A 24,781-nucleotide genomic window follows, 5' to 3' on the forward strand; every position below is an offset into this window, starting at 1 on the left:
CAGATGCAGAAAAAGCATTTGATAAAATCCAATACCCATTTCTATTAAAAACACCAGAGAGCATAGGAATAAATGGGCTTTTCCTTAAAATAGTCAGTAGCATCTACTTAAAATCATCAACAAGCATCATATGTAATGGGGATGAACTGGAACCATTTCTAATAAGATCAGGGGTGAAACAAAGTTGCCCACTATCACCATTACTATTTAATGTTATATTAGAAATTCTAGGTTTGGCAATAAAAGAAGAAAAAGAGATTGGAGGAATTAGAGTAGGTAATGAGGAAACCAAATTATCACTCTTTGCAGATGATATGATGGTATACCTAGAGAACCCCAAACAATCAACTAAAAAACTATTAAAAGTAATCCACAACTTTAGCAAAGTTGCAGGATACAAATTAAGTGCATATAAATCACCAGCATTCTTATACATCACTAACAAAATCCAACAGCAAGAGACACAAAGAGAAATTCCATTTAAAATAACTGTCAACAGGATAAAATATTTGGGAATCTATCTGCCAAGGGAGGGTCAAGAACTATATACAAAATACTTTCCACACAAATAAAGTCAGATCTAAGCAATTGGGAAAATATCAAGTGTTCTTGGATAGGTCAAGTGAAATATAATAAAGATGACAATACTACCTAATCTATTTATTTAGTGTTATACCAATCAAACTCCAAAGAAACTATTTTACTGACCTAGAAAAAATAACAATAAAATTCATCTGGAAGAACAAAAGGTCAAGAATTTCAAGGGAATTAATGAAAAGAAAAGCAAATGAAGGTGGCCTAGCTGTACCAGATCTAAAACTATACTATAATGCAGTAGACATCAAAATCATTTGGTACTGGCTAAGACATAGAGCAGTTTATCAATGGAATAGGTTAAGTTCACAGGACAAAACAGTCAATGACTACAGCAATCTAGTGTTTGATAAATCCAAAGACCCCAGGTTTTGGGTTAAGAATTCACTATTTAACAAAAACTGTTGGAAAAGTTGGAGACTACTATGGCAAAAACTAGATATTAACCCACACTTAACACTGTATACCAAGATACGGTCAAAATGGATTCATGATTTAGACATAAGTGATATTATAAACAAATTAGAAGAACATAGGATAGTTTACCTCTCAGATCTGTGGAGGAGAAAGGAATTTGTGACCAAAGAAGTAGTAGAGATAATTATTGATCATAAAATAGATCATTTTGATTATACTAAGTTAAAAAGGTTTTGTAGAAACAAAACTAATGCAGACAAGATTAGCAGGGAAGCAATTAAATTGGGAAAACATTTTTACAGTAAAAGGTTCTGATAAAGCCCTCATTTCTAAAATATATAGAGAAATGACTCAAATTTATAATAGTTCAAGCCATTCTCCAATTGATAAATGATCAAAGGATACGTACAATTTTCAGATGAAGAAATTGAAACTATTTGTAGTCACATGAAAAGGTGCTCTAAATCACTATTGATCAGAGAAATGCAAATTAAGACAACCCTGAGATACCACTACACACCTCTCAGACTGGCTAAGATGACAGGAAAAGATAATGTGGACTGTTGGAGGGTATGTGGGAAAACTGGGACACTGATACACTGTTGGTGAAACTGTGAACAGATCCAACCATTCTGGAGAGCAATTTGGAACTATGCTCAAAAAGTTATCAAACTGTGCATACCCTTTGATCCAGCAGTGTTCCTACTGCAATTATATCCCAAAGAGATCTTAAAGGAGGGAAAGGGACCTACACGTGCAAAAATGTTTGTGGCAGCCCTCTTTGTAGTGGCAAGAAACTATAAGCTGAGTGAATGCCCATCAATTGGAGAATGGCTGAATAAATTATGGTTTATGAATGTATGGAATATTTTTCTTCTGTAAGAAACGATCAGCAGGATGATTTCAGAAAGGCTTGGAGAGACTTACATGAACTGATGTTCATGTGAAAGAGACCATTGGAAAACTTTAAAAAGCATCTTCTGTGGAAGTGAGAATCCAGGTAATAGGTAAGTGTTTACTATGTGATTTTCTAAGTCAATATATGGTTTTGTCATTCCTTTTCTATTTGAGATTAACACCATAGCTACAAATGACTTTTTCTAAAAGTTTGGCTATCAAAAGGAAGAAAGGTATTGAACAATTACTTCCTTTTTAACTAATTTGCCTTGCTATTCAGACCCTACTGGATCAAATGTTTCATGTAGGGACCCCAGAATGATGATCATGAAAGAAGGAAGCTTGACAATGTTTTTTCATTCACCTGTCCTTCCCATTCACTACCATCCTATCCAGGATTGCATGCAGGTGGACATTTGCCTTATCCACTACCCAATGATGATGAGTGAAGCCTACTTAGGCAAAAAGGGATGCAAAATACCAGAACCAATGGCTGAATTGCAAACAGTGTGGAAAGGAAAGCTTATTTATCCACCAATGAAAAACAAGCAGATAGGTACTCAAATGGGTTTTACTCTACTATGTATATGGGAAGAACCCGAGTTACAAATCAAGCCTTCTAAATGTCAGTCTATTGCCTTCCCTGCTACTGTACTCCCAGAGTTTTGGGAAGCATCCAAAGAAATAATAAGTGTAAAGGACTTTAACCTTAAAGAGCTTTGTCTCAGTTATTTAGACTACTTCTAAAGAGCAAAGCGACATTTGTCTATGAGTTGTGAAGTGACATTTTCCCCCATACCTATTCCAGAATATGAAAACTTCATGTTACACTGCAAATACTTCCCCCCTCCTATTGAACTATAATCTCTATATCCATCCATCATATGACTACCAAGTTAATTTTCCTAATAAAAGGAGATATGGTCATATCAAAGCTTTTAGTAGCTCCCTACTGACTAAAAAATACAAATTCTTAAATCTCAGCACTTATGATTCACTACAATTTTGTTCCAACTTATCTTTCCAATCTTATTTGAAAATATTTACTTTTATCTACTTTATATTTCAGCCAACTACATAACTGTTACCCCCCCAACCTCACCCACAGTGTTCTCTAACTTTGCAAATGAACCCACATGATATTTCTTATTCCCTACTATTAAAATATCTCTCTTCTTTCAATACCTACTTTCTATACCATTCCCTCCATGAAGAAGTCTTCTCTAATCTGATTGCTATATCTGGTAATCAAGACTGTTTTAACAAAACTTTATGCTAAATATAATATACTAATGGAAAAATTGAGAAAACATTTGTAAAGGAAATGACTATGAGATTCTAATCATATTGCCTTTAAATAACGAAATAGACTCTATTCTAAAAAATCTCACAGTATTACCCTCACTGGAAGAAACAGTAGACTGAATGAATATATATGAAGCATTTCTTGAACACTTATTATACACAAACAATTGGCTAAGGGATGGGGATACAAATGGAAGAGAAGGACAGTGCCTGTTTTCAAGGAGTCCACATTCTAATAGGAGAAATAATATATCAAGATTTTAATTACAAATAAGATGCAAAGTTCCCCTAATCTTTAGGGAGCAGCAACAAAGCAGATGACAATGCCTCTTCCTTAATGTCACTGATTAATGACTTTTTTATTTTTTATTATTATTTATTATTATTAATTAATGATTGATGATTAAGTGATGAAAGTGACAAAATCATTTCAATTTCTAATGCTGAATCATTTGACAGGGCCAACGGCTTCAATGGCAAGAATGTTCTTTTCTGGATGTTCAGGTGGCTGCAGGAACATTTGCTGGCTCTCTCTCTGCACAAGTCACTTCCTATCGAGAAGACTACAGGCTCTAAGCTGGAAATGTGACTATTACCAAGGTTCTTGGGTTCAGAAACCTAGACTATTCTCATTAGAATCTGAAGGGGAAAATGATCTGACTTGCCTGTTACATGTTACCTCTAAGCAACTCATACATATTGCTTTACCTAGCTAGGCTATGGTTCTAGCTGGTTGGCAGGTGATTAGTAATCATGAGGATGAAATAATCAAGTGAGAGGTTTTTTCAAGATTGGGGCAACAAAGGCATCTTTATAGGCAGTAGAGAAGAAGCCAGTGAGAGAAACTGAAAATAGTGCAAGAGTGAGAAAGACAGATATGGCAATCTGGTGGAGGAAATGAGATGAAGTAGAATCACCTGAACAAGTAGAATGAAGGGTTATTAACCTTGATAAGGAGTAAGGCCACTTCATCATGTGAGACAAGGGTAAAGGAGCAGAGGGTGGCAGAAAGCATCTAAGTGAAGAAAAATAAGGAAGAGGAAAGAAAAAGGAGCTTATAATTGGCTTCCATATTTTCCTCAAGATAAGAGGCAAAGTACTCAACTGAAGAAAGCTACAAGATGTTTGAGTTAGGATGAAAAGGTTTAGAACAGCTGCTCTGGAGAGTAAGGAAATGAGTTGATAAGGCAAGTTTAGATGGAACAGAAGTGAAAACCCCCTTGAGATTATTTCAATATAAATTTGTAATGGGCCCAGTCAGATGAGTTGTACCATTTTCTTCACCTTATTTCAGCAACACATGTGCAGGAGAGAAGGCGATAAATGGTAGGAGTGATGCAAGGCCAAGGCATAATCAGCAACAGGGATAAGTTATCGATAGGGAAGATATGACCAGATATAAGAATGTTCATTATTAAGTAGAAGGTACCACTCCTCTATCTTCAAAGAACAGGGATAGCAGGGAAATAAGCTAGATTGTACACATATGACACTAAGAGATTTACAAAAGAAAGTTCTTTCCACTCCTAACTTATCAGTGATAGAGGAATAAGGGATTCAAGAGAAGAGGACAATGTAAAGCTGAAATAGTTCACCAAAGAGTCAAGATGAGGACAAGAGAAGAGAGTGGCTCATGCCTGGGAGAGAACTGAAGGGTCAAGGGATTGGAAGTCAAGAGTGAAAAGGAAAAATAGTGTTATATAAAGGAAGGCAGAAAGAAAGATAAAAAACCAACAGATTATGGCAGATAGGGAGATTCCAGAATTCTTGAACATAGAGGTGGTGCAGCTGTGAGTTTTGGCAAGAATAAGGGTATGACCATCTTTGTGTGTGGCTGAAGTTGGGTGGAGAAGTAGCTCCTGGAGATAAGTAGTTTGAGGAACTGAGTGTTAGTCATCTTAGGGTAAATCAATATGCATCATGAAGTCTTCTAATCTGAGGGAAGGTTTTGAGGAAGACAAAAAAAAAAAAAAAAAAAAAGTAAAGTAGGTATTGAACTTATTGAGGAAGGAAGGGGTATAACTAGGGAAGGGGGAATTGGGGGTGAGACAGTAGTTAAGGTTGTAGACAACAGGTATCAGGATTTTGATTAGGTGATAGATATGAATACTATGAAATCTCAAAGGAAGGCAGAAGAAGGAAAAGGAAGGCTAAAATCTGGAAACAGTAATGTGGAATGAAGAGAATTCCAACTTTCCTGTCTCAACTAGTGAGTGAAGGAGAATGAGTGAAGGAGCAATCAAAACTGGAAAGAATAACCAAAGAGACTGTGTCTTCAGGGTTTCAGTATGTCTATGTCAGCAGAGTTCAGTAAGAATCAATTAAAAATGGGACAGAAGGGAAGAATCAATGGGAGATGAAAAGATTTAAGATTAAGGGAAGCTATTGCCTATAGAAAATACAAAGCAGGAGACACAGTAGAAGGGGAAGGGAGTGCAGTTAGGATAAAATTTTGCATAAGAAAATAAGAAATCAGATGGTAGGGAGTATGTAATGGGATTTTAGATGATGACATTCAGAAATTCCGAATCAGTGGGAAGTGAAAGATATAACCAGGTGTGAGAATGTTCATTATTAAGTGGAGAATACTACCTTCAAAGAACTGTATCTTTATCAGGACAGCAAGAAGGGGTATGGTACAAATTAACTTTAATGTGATAATATAAAAAAAAAATTAAGGAACAGAAAAAGAATTATATTTGGAGAAGAAAAAAGGGGAGGTAAAATGGGGTAAATTAAATCACATGAAGAGCACAAAAGATCTATTAGTGTAGAGGGAGATGAGCATTGTTTGAACCTTAATCTCACTGGATTTGGCTCAAAGAGAGAATAATATAAATGTTTATTGAATTGAAATGAAAATGAATGACTCAATAATTCTTAGGTATAATCTAAGGCAGGGGTCCTCAAACTTTTTAAATAGGGGGCCATTCACTGTCCCTCAGACTGTTGGAGGGCCAGACTATAGTAAAAACAAAAACTTTGTTTTATGGGCCTTTAAATAAAGAAAGTTCATAGCCCTGGGTGAGGGGGATAATCGTCCTCAGCTGCCGCATCTGGCCCGTGGCCATAGTTTGAGGACCCCTGATCTAAGGTATCTTAATCTAAGGTATAATCTAAGGTATAATTTTTAGATTATACCTCCTTAAACTGTTTTCCAGGCAGGTTTTTTTGCTTTTCTGATATATTTATTAGATTTCCTACTTTTTCCCCATTTTTCAATTTTGTTTTAATAATTATTGAGCCTTATTAAGTAGTATTCTGTATAGCCCAAACCTAATTCTTTCTTCCCTGGGTATTGCATTTTGCATATCTTGTTTTATTCCTTCTAGGTACTTCTATATAATACCACCTGTGAAAGGGGCATTATTTTCTCTAAACTTGTGTAATCACTATTCTCCTCAGGCTTTATGCCAGAAATCTTTCAAACCAACATATTATCTTAGGTATTAACCCTGGTTTGCTCAGCAGTCTTAGGATCTAAGCTGAAGAAGCAGGGAGATTGGTGAAAGAGAAAAAAGAAAGCACTTGCAGCTATACTTGACAACTGAATAATGTAGGCATGATCCTAAATATGACAGCTAAAAATAGGTCTCCTTTCCATCAAGGGACTCTGGGGTCATTTCAGTACTAGATTCTGCCAGGGGAAATTTGGGGGGGGGGCCTAAATCTCTTTTGCCAGAAGAATATAAAACCTTCTCTCTACCTTTGTAAAGGGATCCTTTTTAGGACCCTTTTTTTCTGATGCTGGTATCATAGATTATTCCCATGATGAGTTCCCCCAATGGCTTTCAAAACATTTCAGATTGGCCTTTCTCTAGCCTCTAGGATCTGGCTTTCCTGAACACTGGGTTCCTGTCACCAGGAGCTTTGGGGACACCAAATTCTTGGTCTTTGTCTAAGGCCATGCATACTCTACTAATTTTGGTATTGTTGGTATAAAAGACACCCCACCCCCAAACTCTACTTTTCACTTACCTCACCTTATCTATCTCTGGATTTCTATAAAATTAAGGGTTCTTCTATGGATACCAAGGCCAGGTATAGAAGTCTCTAGGAGATTCATCATATCTTTTTAGAATGGTACTGTTCTAAGAACCATAAAATGTGGGCAGAGGTTCTAGGAGCCACTACAAACAAGCACACCATTTATCTCCCCACCCACACATAGCTTCCACACATAGTGACTCTTTCTATACCTCACCCTTAAAAAAAAATCTCTTGGTGGCTTTTTTTTTTAAATATGACAAACATTTTCAGAATTTTACTTACACACCAAAGAGCTCTCCCTTATCACAAAAAAAAAAAAAAAATTAAAAACAAGACAAACCAGCAAATTTAAATTTGATAATATAGTTACATGCTGCATCATTCTGGTCCACACTAAAAAGTAAATGTCCAGTAGCCTCTCTTCTATGCAAATCTCTATTTCTAACAATCCCCATATTCTTGTCCCTTCACCTGCTAATTGATGCTTTAATCTTTCCATAGGTGTGAAAGAAATAATTATTAATTATTAATGTCAAGAATCCTCATTCATAATCCCATAAGTCAGTTAGTCTCTGAAGGATAAAGTTGACAATGAGATTGACCAGATCCTCCTAAACATGCTTCTCAATTTTGGGTGGGGCTTCACCCAACCAAGAGAATTTATTTCTGGTTTGGATGTAAAGAGAATCTAACCTTGGTGAATTCCAGCCTTAAAAGATATTAGACCACCTAAAAAACCCCACTGTTCAACTTAAGTGGTCTGGGTGTCCAGATAGCTGTAGGAAGCTGAGTCTCATTCACTTCCTCATTCACCCCTTCATTAATTGTTCACCAATTAAGGTTAATCCCCACCTGTCAGTAGTACCCACTTTTCCAAAAGTATTTGTCTTTGGTTACCACAAGAAACTAGTGACCATCATTTTATTGATTCCTTGCTAGCCTAATTAATAAATTGAATATTATCCAGAAACTCTGTCTCTTGGCTTTTCTTTTGTCAGAAGTGACTGCTTATTCATTTAAATTAATCCCTAGTTGGAAAATGTAGGTAAGAAATTTTGGAGTATTATTCCTTTAAATCCTAATACCTCACCTACTATATATATATATCACAGGGAGAATGTGGGTCTATGGCAGGGATCCTCAAACTTTTTAAATAGGGGGCCAGTTCACTGTCCCTCAGACTGTTGGAGGGCCGGACTATAGTAAAAACAAAAACTTTGTTTTGTGGGTCTTTAAACAAAGTTCATAACCCTGCGTGAGGGAGATAATCGTCCTCAGCTACCGCATCTAGCCCACTGGCCATAGTTTAAGGACCCCTGGTAGGGTTACAACCTATTCCCTCCTTCTTCAAGCTGAGTCTTCCAGCTAAAATAAGTTATAAAAATAATAATTAGAGAGTAAGAATCTGCTCTGAGGTACCTCTGGAAATCTAAAGATGATGTCCAAAAAACACTGAGTGCTAAGTTAATCAATTTATAGCCCAAATGTTCTGGAAATTCCCAGTTAACATGCTGGCCTACTAGGGAATGGGAACTAGAACAAGTAGTATACTAGTCCTATAATTAACCTTGTTCAAAGTGGAGCAGAAATTTCCTCTAAAAGTAGAAGTGAAGCAAGAATCCCTCAATCTGTCACAGAGAAGGGAAGGAGGCCATGATGGAGCTATCATAGATGTGAATTTCTTAGTACTACACTTAATTATCATGGGAAAAAAAAGGACTAATACATACTATTAAATGTGCATCAAATTAACTTTCTTCTAAGTTTTATATCATTTCACCAGTAAACTGTATTCGTATACACACAATTTTTAGCTGATTGTTCACATATCAGTTTTTCACATATGACTTTAAAAAAATTAGATGGAACACTGCTTAAAATATTACTTAAAATACTAAATTTCCCCTATTTTATTAAGATTATGATTCAATTCTCAACAAATGAGCTACATTTCATAAATACAACTCTACACAAAAAAAGATACTCTAATATTTAAAACTATTTCTTAGTCTAAACAAAACTTTTTGAAAAGTTTAAAAAGCAGTTTATGTTTCTTAAGCTAAATTGTAAACAATCTTGATGATAATCTTACCTGGGTTCTGGCTATAAAAAGGTCCTCCATTCACCTGGTTCTGAAGGCTAGTCTGTGAGGTTATGGACGGAGGACGTCTGTAGGGCAAAGAGCCTCCTATAGTTGGGGGAGTATGCCGAGAAGCAGGTCTGTTCATGCTGTAGAACTGAACAGGATGACCTGGTTTAGGGATAAGCAATAATCTGTCATTCAAAAGAAAATACTAAAAGCTTGATTAAATAATTTGAATAACAAAACTACTTTTAAAAAGATGGCAATCCTTGTCAAGAAAACCCCAAATAGAGTTACAAAAAGTCAGACATGACTAATCAACTAAACAAAAAACTTTCATTATCAAGTGGAAAAGCATATAAGTAAAAGAGCAGCTAAATTTAATACATCTATTATCAAATGGTTTACTAAGTTATGTGTTACATCAGGTTTATATGTTCTTCTCCCATACACACTATTTCAAATTTATAATTTTCAAGTGAGTATCCAAAACTGCAAAGGAACAAATTGGAAATTTGAATCTGACTTAAAATTTGAAATTTGAAATCTGACTTAGGAAATCTGTCATGATTTCTGACTTATGAAATCTGACTTAAAATCCAAGAGGACCAGGAAATGTATATTGAAGGTAAGAGTGATATAACAGGAGGGAAAGCCACACTGGTAAGAAAAAACAAGACATTTTTTAAAAGAGAGAACATGAAATCACCAAATGAAAATAAAAGTTTTTATTATTTAAGCAAACAAGTTAATCATTAGAATTAAATATCAGAACATTTTTTAAAGACCTAAGAACTTCCTACAAAAAGCAACTGGGACCTAGAAGTTCATCTTGTAAAAGAAACTAAATCTATAGAATGAGGACCTATTTTCAAAATCCTGCTTCCACCATTTATTATGTGACCTTGAATGACTTATGAAGTTTCTCTGGACTGAAATTTCTTCAACTGTAAAATAAGAAGTTGCATCACATGGACTTTGAGGTCCCTTCCCATCATAGAGCAATGATCTTATAACAAGAGACTTACAAGCTAACAGACTGCATAAACCTTTTATAAGACCTCTTAGCATAACTTTCTCCTTTTAAAGATGAGCATTCTATGCCCAAAGAGATTTCAAGCCATATCATTTCAAGTGGTCTCCCAAATGTTCCTTCCAGTTTTCAAAGTCTACAATCTATTGATGATACAAAAAAACTCACAGATTTCTTCCTCCTTCCCCTCTCCCTTCTTTTTTGCCGCGCCCCCCCCCCAAAGTAAGCTGCATCATACACGAAATTTAAGATCCATATGAAAACAAAGAGGTTTTTTTGGTCTATGTTTTCTTTTACAATATAACGAATGTGGAAATATTTTGCAGGACTAAACTTGTCTATCAAATTGCTTGTCTTCTCAATGACAGGGATAACATGGGAGGGGGAGAATGTGAAACCCAATTTTTTAAAAAATTGTTAAAAATTGGGGGAAAATAAAATACTAAACTTTTAAAAAAATACTAAACCAAATCAAATAATCATCACCATCAATAAGTTCTATTCTATGACAAAATTTTATTAGCTAAAGTAAACTGGAGATTTTATTTCCCCTTTCCATGGTGGGGAGGGGGGAGATCAGAGGGGAGTACATGGGGAAAAGAGGGAAGATCTAAAACAGAATAGAATATTTTATAAGCTTTTTTCAGGCAATTCTATTCATAACTTTCTATAAGTAAAAACAAACATATTGCTCTATACCATGTTTCTCCTCTCATAAATAAAATTAGCCTTTTTTATACTGTTAACAAGAGTTTTTAAGTTTCAATTATTAACTTAACTAGAATCCCAGAATTTCATAGTTGAAAAGGCACTCCAGAGGTCAGCTTTTCCAAAAAGCATCAGAACAAGAAGACTTTCTACAGTATATGTGGCAAATGATTATATAGCCCAGAGGTTCCAAGATGTGGTCCAGGGATCCCTTATTATTCCTGAGACTTTTTTAAGGAGTAGAGACAGTCTAAATTAATTTCAAAATAATACTAAAATATTACTGGCCTATTAAAATATTCTTCCCTTTCTTAACTACATATCTGAGTGAGATCAGATTACTCATATACTTCAAAACAAGATAGTGCAACAGATTGGATTCAAAACTAAATATAAATGTCTAGCCATCTTCTATAAAAGAGACTAACAAAGATGTGCAAAACACTGCCATTCTCATAATTTTTAATTTTGTTTTGAAAACATAGTAATATTTATAAAAATATATCATTTATATTAACATTAAAGGGTTTATTATTGTTATTTTAAATGCATTAATACATATTTTTAAAAATTTGTTAATGTTAATCTCACATAATAAACAGTCATAGATACAACTATATACAAATATAAACAAAAGCTCTTTGGGACTCTCAACAATTTTTAAGAGTGAAAAGAGGTTCTAAGACCCAAAAATTTTAGAAACTACTAATTGTGGTTAATACTAATAATTACAGAAATGCAAATTAAACTAACTCTTGAGTTATTAAACTTTTTTCACACTCATCAGATTAGATAAAATGACAAAAAAGGAAAATGACAAATACTGGAGGGAAAGTGAAAAAAATAGGAAACTAATGTATTGTTAGTATAACTGTGAACTAGTTAAATCATTTTGGGAAACGATGTCCAAAGGGCTATAAAACTGTGCATACCCTTTTGATCTGGCAATACTAATAATAGGTCTGCCTTAAAAAGATCAAATAAAAAGGAAAGTTTTATATATAGAAAGATTTGATGGCCTGATGCAAAGTGAAGTAAACAGAAACAAGAGATGAATATACACAGCAACAGCGATACTGTAAGGATAATCAATTGTGAAAGACTCAGCAACTATAATCATTACAAGGATCTATCAAAATACTAATCAGTAATTAGTAATATCAAAAGGATTCATGAAGAAAAATACTATCTAGGTCCACCAGAAGAATAGTGAATGAGAACAAACTGAGAGACTCTGAGTACAAATTGAAACATTAATTTTTCCTTTCTCTTTATTTTTACTGATTTGGGGGGGGGGGGCAATATAGATAATCTGGGAATATGCTTTTCATCACTTCATATGTATGATGGCTATTATATTTATCTTCTAAATGTATAGGATACTTTGGAACTAAAAATTAGTTTAAAAAAAATTAGCTTTAAAAAACCCCTATAATGAAGAAATAATAAGTTTACTTTGGAACTAAAAATTATTAAAAAAAAAATTAGCTTTAAAAAACCCCTATAATGAAGAAATAATAAGTTTTATTTATTTTCCTATAATACAGACAAAAAGGCCCTCAATAATTCCATTATTTAACGTTACTGCAAGCAGACAATCAAACTCTCAAAAATCAATTTTTTGACTGGAACAAAAATCTTCATTGTTCAAGTCCTGATAGAACTGAGACATTTTGCTACATCCACAATGAAAAGTCTGATGTGTGAGATTATTAATTATTTAAAAGATTCATTTAGTTTTCTGAACTGCTCAATATCATTCATAATTACAGGAATCAGATTTTTGTAGTCTATGTTCCAGAAAATCAAAACTAATAAAAAGTGTAAACTCAAAGCAAAAAAGAATTCTAAGACAACTACAAATATATATAACATGTTTCTGAATTCAGAAAAGATCTAAAATCTCAAAAGTTAAAATCTGGTTGAATGATACAAATTTTACTATATGTGATAAGAAAATCTAATGAATTTTTAAAAACAAAAGGTTCAAGCTATACTTACACTTCAGGTTTTTTTAATGTCACTAGTTACTTATTAATGTACTAATTTGGCATTGTTTAACAAAGTGCTACCTTCAATATAAAAATTAATTTCTCCTTCTCAATCTCTAGTCAGTTTCAAAACCCAATAGAGTTATGTCTTCATACCAATAGCAGCCTGAAAGCAGGTTTCATCTGCCCACAAAAGAGCAGACACTCACCTGTAGGTGGAGTGGAAGAAACAACAGAGGGAGTTGGAGAAGTGAAGCCATCAGCAAGAGGCTGAGCTCCCGCAGCAGCACCATCTGGGGCAGTGGAAGAGGGGACAGCAGCAGGAGCCAGAGGGGTAGGGGCAGGGGCAGAAGTGGCAGGAAGGGGAGGAGTGCCAGCAGAGCCAGCAGGGGCTAGGCAGAAAGAGGAGGAAGAGGAAGCATTAATAACGCTGTTCATAATAGCCAGGATTAGAAAAAAAGCCTTTTGAGTTGTTAGTGCTTGGCATTCAGGCCTTATTGCTAACCAAATAAATGCAAGAGTTGAAAAAAAGCAGCTCATGTTAAAGGATTATTACTTGTGCAGCAAATAAATTAACATGCTTAGGACACTGCTAGACATAAATCTAAAAAGGAAAAAAATAACTTAATGCCCTTTTTACTTGAAAAACACAGAGAACGATAGAGCAGGGAGAGAGAGGAAAAGAGAAGAGGAAGCAGAGACAGAGACAGAATGATAGGATTAGGATAGGGTTTTTTTTTTTTTGGTTAGTTATAGGAACTGAAACCAAACAATTTTTCTGAATCCAAGATTCCAAAATTCCATACAGGACAGTGTAAAACGAAAGTTAATGCAAAGTTTTAAAAAAAAAAAAACATGAATTTTTTTTTTCCTATCTCTACATCGTAAGATTACATTTGAACATATTAATGCCATAAAGTAGAATAAAGAGTTTCAGCTATGTCACCCCAATGTCAGTAAACTCCAGTGACTCTCTACTGACTCCAGGATTAAATACAAAATGTTCTGCTTGACATTCAAAGTCCTTCACAACCCAGCTCTCTCCTACCTTGCTACACTTTCTCACACCTTCCTCTCAAACATATATTCTCTGATCTGGTGAAAGTGGCCTCTTGGACATTCCATGAACAAGACCTCCATCTTTCAATTCAGAGCCTTCTCTGTGGCTGTTTTCCATGTGTGGAATGCTATCTTCTCCACTCTGCCTACTGAACTCCCTATCTTCCTTTAAGTTCCAGGTAAAATTCCACTTTGCAAAGGAAGCTTTCCCCAACTTCTCATTCCAGTGATTTTCTTCTTAATTACTTCCTGTTTCCCCTATATATAAGCTTGCTGTATACTTAAGGGCAGATTGTCTTTTGACTCTTTTTATGTCCATAGTGCTCAGCATTGTGTCTAAGGCAGTAAGCAATTAAAGAAATACTTAATATTTGACACTTGTATTCATACTGCTTTTGCTCCACGCAATGTGTACATATACAGTAAATACGTAATATTCACAAAATGAATACAAGGTGATTTGATGAAGTACACTAGATGTAAAGGAGATGAGGAAGGAAGAAGGGAGGAAAGGAGAATAGGAAAGGGAAAAAGAAGAGTGGGAAGAAGTGGAGAAAAAAAGAAAAAATAATAATTCTATTTACATTTTGGGGGGTACAGAGAAGATGGGATACCTCTCCTAAAATGTTCAATTTCATAGGTCAAAGAAATTAATAGCCAAAAGTGTCTTCCTATTTATGCTGTGATGACCCAACTCTAAATAGGCTATACACTTGGAATTTTGTTTTTATTTTATTCCCAGTAAAATATATTTACACTGATCCCCCCCCCCCCAGACTCAGTCACCAGTGTTCCCTATGTCACTTTTCCAAGATAACTCAAATTATAGATGCTTTCTATAACAATGGAATAGAGCAAAGAAAGCTAATTATCCTTTTACAGAGATGACCCTTAGGTCTCATTAGCAGAAGAAGAAAGGCACTTTCTAATCAATATTATCAAATGCCCCAAATCACAGTACCAAAGGAAAAATAAAAAGAGAGCATATTAATATCATTTGTTAAATTTTTGTGATATCTATTCAGACCTGATAAATAGTTCTGTATAAGAAGAGAATAATTAGGGTTCAAGGAAGAAATACAAATGAATTCTGGGTTTACCTGGAAAGACACTGGGAGGAGATGGAGTGGGGACAGCTATAGGAACCCCCACACTACCACTTCCACTGTTCTCACGACTGCTACTCCGGCTACTTGGATGGCTCCCTCCACTACTACCACTGCTGCTGAAGAAATCAGACCCACCAGAACATTAACATTGATGTAAAACAACAGTTAATCAGAATTTCCCAGAACACAGTAAGTTTAGTTCATGAAATACATAGAGCAACTTAAAAAAAAAAAAAGTAAGAAACCGCCACTTCAATCTTTTTAACAACATCAGTGGTATAGTTTTATAAATACAGAAAAAGGAAAAAAATCTAATTTTGAGATAATTTCATTGTTCATAAGATTGTTTTAAAAGTTCATGTCAATACAAAAATCTGACAATGTTTAAGTTGTCAACAGAATTAAATTTTCAAAATATACAGATCTAACATTAGCTTTGTTATGCTAAATGTCATTATTAGCCTCCCCAAAAAAAAATCACCTCCATTTACAATGAAAACATATTTCTACAACATATTTGATAAACTTTAATATACAATCATTCCTTGGTGTGTTAGCCCATGCTTAAGTCTTTATCAAGTATAGTTTTTCATCTGTAAAGTTCCACCAAAAAACAACTTGAAAAATTTTCAGTATTTAATAACTTTTTGGTTCACAATCTTTTCTTGAGTTACCTGAGCTGAACTATCCTCTGCACATTTAAACCTTACAGAAGTTGAAAGTTCATTATCTGTTCTTATATGACTTCCTGATTCCTCAAAGTTGCATCAGAACATCAGAAGAGGAAGGTGAGAGCAGATGTGGTTTAGTGGGGGAGTAAAGTAAGGAAAAGGGACTTGGTGCTTTGGAATGAGAAAGATTTAACTGAAGTTATTTGAACAGATTATGGAACTATGGCCATCCCATTTTGTGCTGAGGTAGAGAAAATACCTGTAAGTTCGATTTCTTTGATTCACAGAAGCTGTCCTCACAGGGCTCTGCTGCGAGGGAGCCATATTACGTGTTGGGCTAGGTACGTAATCATTTGGTACCACTGGAGGACGCACTGGCTCCAGTGTGCGATAGGGGGAGTGACGCCTACAAAAAGAAGAGCGTATGTATTGTGTAATTAGGCAAATTTAGGCATAACAAAGTCAAAGATAGAATTGCCAATAGTGAAGTACAAATTGTAATTAGAAAGGAAAATGTGTGTTTTTACATCATCCAATCACCTCTTATTAGGTCTCCCTTGCCTCCCACCTATTAGTGATTTAAATGGGTATGGGTTTATGCTTTATAAGAATTATTGTTTCTGTCTCCTACTCCATTTTCCTCAGCTAATGGAGTGTTCTTAGACTACAGTGCATTCACTTTACCTCGGAACACACATACAAAAATATGCCTTTTTATATTTCCATGTTTTCTAATACCTATTTAATTTGAAAACTCAAAAGAGCTCTCCAAATAAAAAAATCAAGCTCTTATAAACGCCCCAAAGAACATTATTCTTCATGCCCTCCACTCATACTATAAGTGTTCAAAAGTCAAGGCATAACTAATACTATGTTCTAGAATCCAAAGATTGCTGTGCGGGTGCTCAAGAAACCAATTTTCATATTGCTCACTTCCTTTTTAAAGAAAAGGAATATAAGCAAGTGATATCAATTGTATCCATGAAAATAACATCCAAATTTTAATACTTAATATTTCTTTTGCTCTTCTATTTTTACAAACTTATTTGCCTTTATTACCTTTCATCTTTGTCCATTGTTTATTAATTTCTCCCTTCTATCATTTCAGAGCAAGGGGAAGCTCTAAAACATTACCCTTTGATTCTTAGTCTTCTTCCTTATTTCCTCTGAACTACAGATGAGACTAGATTCTGTTAACAAACTTTTTTTTGTTTCCCCCCCCCAAAATTTTCCCATTAAAAAACAGATTAGAGGGCTAGAGAACATGAAATAAAAATAGGAGATGAAACAAAAAAAGTAGTTAATTATTTCTCCTCTCTTTAAATGTCCTGAATTACAAAATGACAGGTGTTATACTAACAAATAAAAAAATTAAAATCTTAGGATGTGAATCCTAAAAAAAAAAAAAAAAAAAAAAGTCTGCTCCCTTGAGGTATTAATATTCTTCTTCCCGATTCAAACAATTTATGATATGATCTCTCATTTTTGTCATTCTATTTATTGGGTCTCCCTCCAACCATTTGCCACAAACCTGCCAAATCTTTTCTTTACTATGCCTCTCCCCCTTTTCTCTAGAGGACAGTTACCAACCATTTAAGAAATACCTTTCTACTATACCACACTGCCTTTTAAATGTGAGACATAGCATCACTAAAACAATTATTTGCTTTACAAAGAAACTATTGGATTCCTTTTAAGTATCAACTCACCTAGTGCATTTAGGCTTTTGTATACAATATCTACATTTATGTATTTTATTTCTTTCATTTAGTAAACAGCAAGGGGAAAGGGAGACTGAAATTGAAGTATTAGGACTGCAAATTGAACATCACTTGGAAATGTAGACATCATCTCTGGAATTACAATGTAAATATATCTATAATGAGAAAATAGGTATGTTAATTTAGATACCACTTTTCAGAAACAGGTGGATTGCATAAAACAAGTTACTAGAAAGGGAGAAGAAATTACAGGGAGAAAAGTTACTACATATGATAAATGTGTCATTTAGAGTCTGCCAAAAAAAAGTGTGTTCTTCAAATCCTTTTCAAGAAGAGGTCATAATCCCAGGTCCCATATAAGCGCAACAAGTCAATGCTCTTCTCCCCACCCTTATAACCTCTTGCAAAAAAAATCAGCTGTGGATATTGGAAAGGGAAAGACAATCAAATTGCCTGCCTTTAATTCATCTAAGAGAAGGAGGGATGGGGCAAAGGAGTAATAATGTAAAAGGAAGGAGGAACAGGCAGAAAAATAAATAGAGGGGAATAACAGTATTGAATGTGTTGAGAAGACAATTCTAATACTGTTACCCTTTTGGAGCTCTATAATTTGAAGCTCCAAGTACCCCTCGAAATTTCTAAAAAAAAAAAAAAAAATATATATATATATATATATATATATATATATATATAAAAACTGATATGTATAATTCTTATTATAAACCAAACTAGTAGCTTATGTATATTTCCTAACAAAATATTTTCTAATAAAAACCAAAGAAAAGCTCTTATGCACTTTACAGTGTCACTTGCAAGACAAAGATTTTCCATTTGAGGAAATGGGGAAGTCAGTGAATTGTTCCTGTACAGCTTTGTTTTCTCTTATCATAAGAGCTGCTAACACATAGACAGAGCTTTACATCTTACAAAGTCTACTGTTGTTTCCATTCTCTAATCTGCTCTACAGTTCAGTTTCAGGTTCTAATTTTCAGCCCTTTTCTCCCCTGGTCTGGCTAGGAACCCTTAGTTCATTCTCCATTATTTTCTTTGCCAATACTATCTGGATCTTGCTTTTACTTCCGCTTCTCCCAGGTAGCCTACAGAAACTTTTCCTTCCACTTTACTACATTCTTTTCCCTCGTCTTTCTGTTATCTCAGTTCACTCACTTCTCCAAAATGTTCTTTCTCATATATCAGCTCAATAGGCTCACCTCTTCTCCAACTGTTCCAATGCAGTTAATTCAGGGTTTTTTTTTGGTGAGGGGGCCAAAAATAGAATTGCACCTTAGTCACTTTTAAGTACAATATATAATGCCAATCTGAGACTTCAAAATACTATGGTTTTTAATACGTTTTTGAGAGCCAATTGTCATTAAATGTCTCTAAAAAGTAAATAGATCAAATAATACCCCCATTTTACAGATGAAAAAACTGAATCACTGACTACCAAATAATTAAGAATGAGTGACAGAGTTACTATTATAACTGTGGTGTCCTCCCTCCCAGGTTGTATTATACTCACTGGAACACAACATATGCATTATCACAGAAAGCCAAATTTTCAATATGATGTTACAATTAACAACAGGAGTTCTTAACCTGGAATCTGTGAACTAGTTTTACCTTATTTTATTTTGATATTTTGTGTTTGTATTCCAATGAAATTGATTTGCTTTGTAACACTATTTTATTTTATGAATTTAATAACATTATTCTAAGAAGGGGTCCATAGGCTTTGGCAGACTGCCAAAGGTATCCTTGATACCAAAAAAAGGTTAAGAACCCCTAAAGTAGAAGAATGGCAAATTTCTCCCTGAATGGGCCATTTCTGCTGAAGTCTCATATATTGTCTTATCTTCTATAGTTAATTTGAAGTGCGATATGTGTACAGGTTTAAGTTTACACAAAAATCTGTGTTATAGAAGGTTTTATAGTTATGTTTTTTTCTCCCAACTAAAGTAAGTTCAACTCAAATATAATGAGAAAAATTCCACAAACCTGAAAAAATTTTTCATCAAAATTTCAATGTAGTTTATGAAATAAACTCTAAGTCTATACTAATATTTTAACTCCAGCTTAAAAATGGGTAACAAACAATACTAGAAGAATTAAAATCTGTTTGCTGAGAAAGATGACATACAGGAAAGGAAAGATCAGGGAGGAATTTTTTTTTCTTCAGGTTCCATATTAAATGGTTCCACTTTTAAATAGGTATTGTTTTGTTTATACATATCACTTGAGCTACATGCCATTTTATAATTATAAGTTACATACTCACCCAAGTGTTCCTTTGCCCGACATAGGTGGGCTGGGTGGCTTCTGAGTAGGTGGTGTTGTGCGAGGCAGCCCACCCATCTTCATATTCTGTGTACTCACCTACATAAAAGAATGAGTAAAACTCAACTTGTAAGCACTTGCTATGAAAAATGTTGCTGTATAATTTAGGGGAATAGGAGAAGGACCAAATAGAAAAAAAAATTAAAGAGGCCATGCACTTCATATGCAAACTCTACTCTGCTATTTATTATTCTAGAGTTGCACTCAAAGGACTCTTACTTATTGGGGTTTTCAAATGATCAATTACATATATAAAGACTGTATTTGCCATTAGGCCATCACACCAACAACAGATCACTGGCAAGATATATCTAATTTATCATGCAACTAAACTTCAAGAAGGGTTGATTAGGTTAAAATCTTGTCCTTAATAAAGGATAAAAGTTTAAGCTGTTTATTTTTTAAAAAGCACTTTTAAAATAATAAAAAATAAGATACATTGCCCCAAATGAAATGAAATGTCCAGTGGCTATTGAAACTGATAAATCTAAACATAGAGGCATTATAAATTGTACATTTTAATTTAGTATTTGGATAATAGGTCAAGTTTACATCACAGAAAGTTAAATGCCTATCTAACGACATCCTTATTAGAATTCATTAATAAGAAAACTTTTAATAACTCAGCTGTGATATACTATATCCTACTTTCAAAAGAGTTAAATCAGAACTTGAGGGTTAAGAAAGAAACCAATAGCAAGCTCATCTCTGGCTACAATTCCTAAAAGAGAAATTCAAGCATGGAGGCATAGTACTCAGCCAAAGCTTCCATAAGGCCCAAATCACTATTCCATCTCTCATTGAAAATTCAAATACCAAAGGACACAGGCAACCTAGAAGCATGGGGTTCCACACAATTAAATCCACAGCCCCAAAAGCTTGAACATATGGCCACAAATTTGAAGAAAAAGATGCATGACCATTGTAGACATGATTCAAATCTAATATCAAATTCTTTGCTGCCCCAACTTGAAATTCTGTACATCCGGTAGTATCTAAAAGTAACTAATAAGCATTCCTTCTAGCTAGAACATATGTATACTGATATTTTGTATAGCTATCTTCTAAAAACAATCAAGGAAGCATGTACCCTTTCTAACCAGATTATGTATTCACATTCAGTTTGTCCTTGCAAAGAATATTTGAAGCACAAACTACAAGATATTAAGTTATAACAATGGAATCTATTTCAACACAAAATGTATCAAAGTTATTGTATATAAATGAGAAGGAAAAAAGATACAATTGTGTAGATTATGTAATCTGATGTTAAATATAACCTTGGTTAAGTAAAAAAATCTTAATGTATTAATGCTACTTGTGCTTCTCTTAGATGGAGGTCAGTTTTATTTCACAAATATTTACTAAAAATAAAATTCATGCATCAATGAAAACAGTGAACAAGTTGTGGGGGATGTTAGCACAGTCTTCAAAAATAAGTAACATCTTTCAAGATTTTAAAAAAAGCAATAATTCTTCATGGTTGTTGTTGCCTTAAAAATGGAATATATTTTAGATAATTAAAAAATAAACCTAGTCTTGCTGTTCCCCTCATTAGTAATTAGAGGGTATAATAAACCATGTTACTGAACTCATAAGTATTACAAAATGGCATATTTACAATGGAAGACAATTATAAGTTAAAAGTACCAAATTTAAAATATTTTGTCATTTACTTTTTACTGTTTCATTCTTTAATGAAGTCCTTTAAGCTCAACTTTTAAGCAACATGAAACCCAAAATTACTATAAAGACATGAGAGATAAAAAGAAACACTAAACTACATCAATTTCATAGGATCAGGGAAAAAAGGAAGAAGAAGAGAATAAAATGAGTGAAAGAAACATTTTATTCTATATACGGGGCATCTGAAACAATTTTTCCAGCTTGTAATTTTTTTTATCTGCTTTTTAGAAATTAATGTCTTTCTTTAAATTGCAGTATCTTCTACATATCATTTATCAAATAAGAATAAAACACTTACCTGGTTGAGTTGTCCAAAAAAAGAAAATAACAAATCATTCTATGAAGTTAAATTTGATACTTATATTTACACATGTCAAATTTAATATTATAAGATTTCCAGAATGTTTAGCTGCTTCCATGAGTTTGGCTCATATCAATGCAATGATTAACAATATTTACAATTAAGAAATTCAACCAGAATTCCCAATTCTATCTGAATTTTATGCATTCCCCAGTAATAGCCACCTTCATGTCAAACTAAAATAGATTCAGTATTCAATCAATAAATTAAAAACAATTATTGAATACTAACTTTTAAATATGTAATACAGAACATAAGTAGAAAACAAATATTACTTTTAAAAAATTTAAGGGGAAAAAGAAAGTAAGCGATGCTATTAATGCAACTGAATGGAAAATACCTATGACCTTTACCCAATACTTCAGTTAACCCACAGTTAAAACACAGAGGGGAATTGTTGTTCACCATACTGCAAGACTCCTGAAGTGCCTTACACTTAAACAGAGGATGGGATTGGGTAAGTGTATGATTAGAAAAAGAAGGAAGAAAGCAAATGGAGAAGAGACCAACTGAGTAACAAGGAAGAATAGTTAGTGTAGATTTAGAAGAAGAGCAGTCATACAAGAAAGTGAAACAGATGATATGAACTTAGAAAAAATGGGATAGCTAAATAGAAAAGTCATGATTTTAAATGATTTTCTTCTCACTTGTAATTTCTCATTTTTTATATTTTTATGATGGCAATTTGGTTTTCTTCTCTCTTTTAAAAACTGGATAATAATGAGGATCCTATAAGATATTTGTTTCCCCCTTCTAATATATTCTAATAGAAAAGAATACATTATATTTCTTGCTTTCTCTTTTCTTCTCTAGTCTGATCTTTTTCCCTTCCATTCTCTTTGCTCTCTTTCAGATCATCAAAACCGAACCAAAAAACCACTCCTCCTTGTGCATTAGTGATTCTTGAGGATATTAGGATTGTAAAGGGATATTTTTCTGTTTCTTTTATTAGAATATAAATTCTTCAAAATTAGTGACACATATATGAAGACAAACCAGGGAGAGATAAAGCAGAGAAAAATTGGCATTGGGATGCCAATGAATATAAATGTAAAAATATTGAAATATATCAAAGAGACTACAGTAATCTTTTTAAAAGTTTATACATTCTGGCCAAATTGCCTTTTTATTAAGAATGAATGTCTACTTCATTATTAAGAAAAATGACAAACATGAAGGACTAATAATACAATTAAACACAATAACAAAAACATCTAAGTCGCATACTATATAAAAATGTAGGAAAAGATTTTGACAAAAAAAACCCAAATATCAGTTAAAATACACACACACACACACACACACACACACACACACACACACACACATAGCAGCATAGAAATAAATGTACTTTTCCTTAGCATAGTAAAGATTTTTTACATAAAACCAAGAATGGAAATTAAATATAATAAAAGAAACCATTCTAGAGAGCAACGGTAAAAGAAAACTGCCCATTATCATCACTATTTTTATATAGTTCTAGAAATGGTAGCTATAGTAGTAAGACAAGAAAAAGAAAACAAGGAAATAAGTCAAAAAGAAAAAAAAATTAAGGCTTTTTGCAGATGATATGATAGCCTACTTAGAGAAAACTTTTAAAAAGTCAACTAAAATTAGCTGAAACAGGAACATCTACAGCTAGACAAAAAAATACTGTGCAAATCATCAAGCTATTCTGTCTATTATCAAGAACAGTCAATAGGAGATGAAAAATTATATTCTAATTAAAATAACTAAAGAATGTATAAAATATTTGGGAGTCTGCCCACCAAAATATGCATGGAAAATGTGACTACAATATCAAAATATTCTTTAAGAAAAAAAAGTAAAACTCAAGCAATTAGAGAGGTATTACTCACTCATTACTGGGACAAACTAATATAATAAAAATAACTATCATTCCTAATTTAATTTACAAATTCATTGCTATGCCAATAAAACTGAGACAGGATTACTATAAAGAACTATATAAAAATTCATCTAGAGACAAAACAAATCAAGAATTTCAAAGGAAATCATGAAAACAAGTAGAAAGAAAAAGATCCAAACAGTACTTCGTCTCAAAAAAACATTAAATCTTAAAACTATCTGAACTGATTTTAAAATGCAAATTAAGTATGTAAGCAAAAGAACATAATAGTATAATTTTCAATAAACTCAATGAACTTAAATAGTCAGTTAAGAAAATAGTAGTCAATAAAAACTGCTAAGAAAACCACAAAGTATTCTGGCAGAAATGAGATTTAAATCAATATTTCACAAAGCATACCACAATAAGCTCACATTTGATACAAGACACACATATAAAGGATCATATCACAAACAAAGCAGAAGTGCAAAGAACAACTACTATGAAGAACAGAATTCTTGACCTAACAAGGGATACAGAGATTTTCGCAGAAGGGTAAAATGAACAATTTGGATAACATAAAATTGAAAGGTTTCTGAGCAAACAAAATCAATGCAGTAAAAATCAGAAAGGAAAATTAACTAGGAAATAACTTTGTAGCAGGTTTCTCTGACAAAGAGGATCAAATGACATATTGGTACTTTGTATTCCTTAAAGCAATAAATAAATGCTTGTTTATTTTATTATTTTTGAAAATATATATATATGTAAAAATTAATCCCTAGATAAATGGTCAGGGATATTAACAGTCCTCAAAAAGAGACATCCCAGTAAATAAACATGAAAAAATGCTTTATATCACTAATAACTGCAGAAATTAAATCAAGTGTGAGTTACTTCTTCAAACTGGTAAGCTTTACAAAAAAGGAGAAAGTTGTTGGAGGGACTGTAAAAAGAAAAAGACACACCA

At 33.5% G+C, this 24,781-nt stretch overlaps 1 protein-coding gene across 43 annotated transcripts in view; it reads right to left on the reverse strand.

Moving 5' to 3' along the window:
- Positions 1 to 24,781, reverse strand: part of ABI2 (abl interactor 2) — a 120,038-nt gene that overhangs the window by 40,869 nt on the left and 54,388 nt on the right. For 9 of the 43 annotated variants that reach the window (XM_031958291.1, XM_031958283.1, XM_031958273.1 and 6 more), the window contains 4 exons: positions 19,857 to 19,954; positions 15,178 to 15,302; positions 13,228 to 13,410; positions 9,296 to 9,454 (listed from right to left, as the gene is read on the reverse strand). In XM_031958291.1, the coding sequence (XP_031814151.1) occupies positions 9,296 to 9,454; positions 13,228 to 13,410; positions 15,178 to 15,302; positions 19,857 to 19,954 (565 nt within the window). Of the gene's footprint in view, positions 1 to 9,295; positions 9,455 to 13,227; positions 13,411 to 15,177; positions 15,303 to 16,116; positions 16,264 to 19,856; positions 19,955 to 24,781 lie in introns of all 43 variants that reach the window. The other 34 variants (XM_031958276.1, XM_031958255.1, XM_031958258.1 and 31 more) reach the window with 7 other exon arrangements.

The sequence above is a fragment of the Sarcophilus harrisii genome, chromosome 3 (genome assembly GCF_902635505.1).
Source record: "Sarcophilus harrisii chromosome 3, mSarHar1.11, whole genome shotgun sequence".
Classification (NCBI taxonomy): domain Eukaryota; kingdom Metazoa; phylum Chordata; class Mammalia; order Dasyuromorphia; family Dasyuridae; genus Sarcophilus; species Sarcophilus harrisii.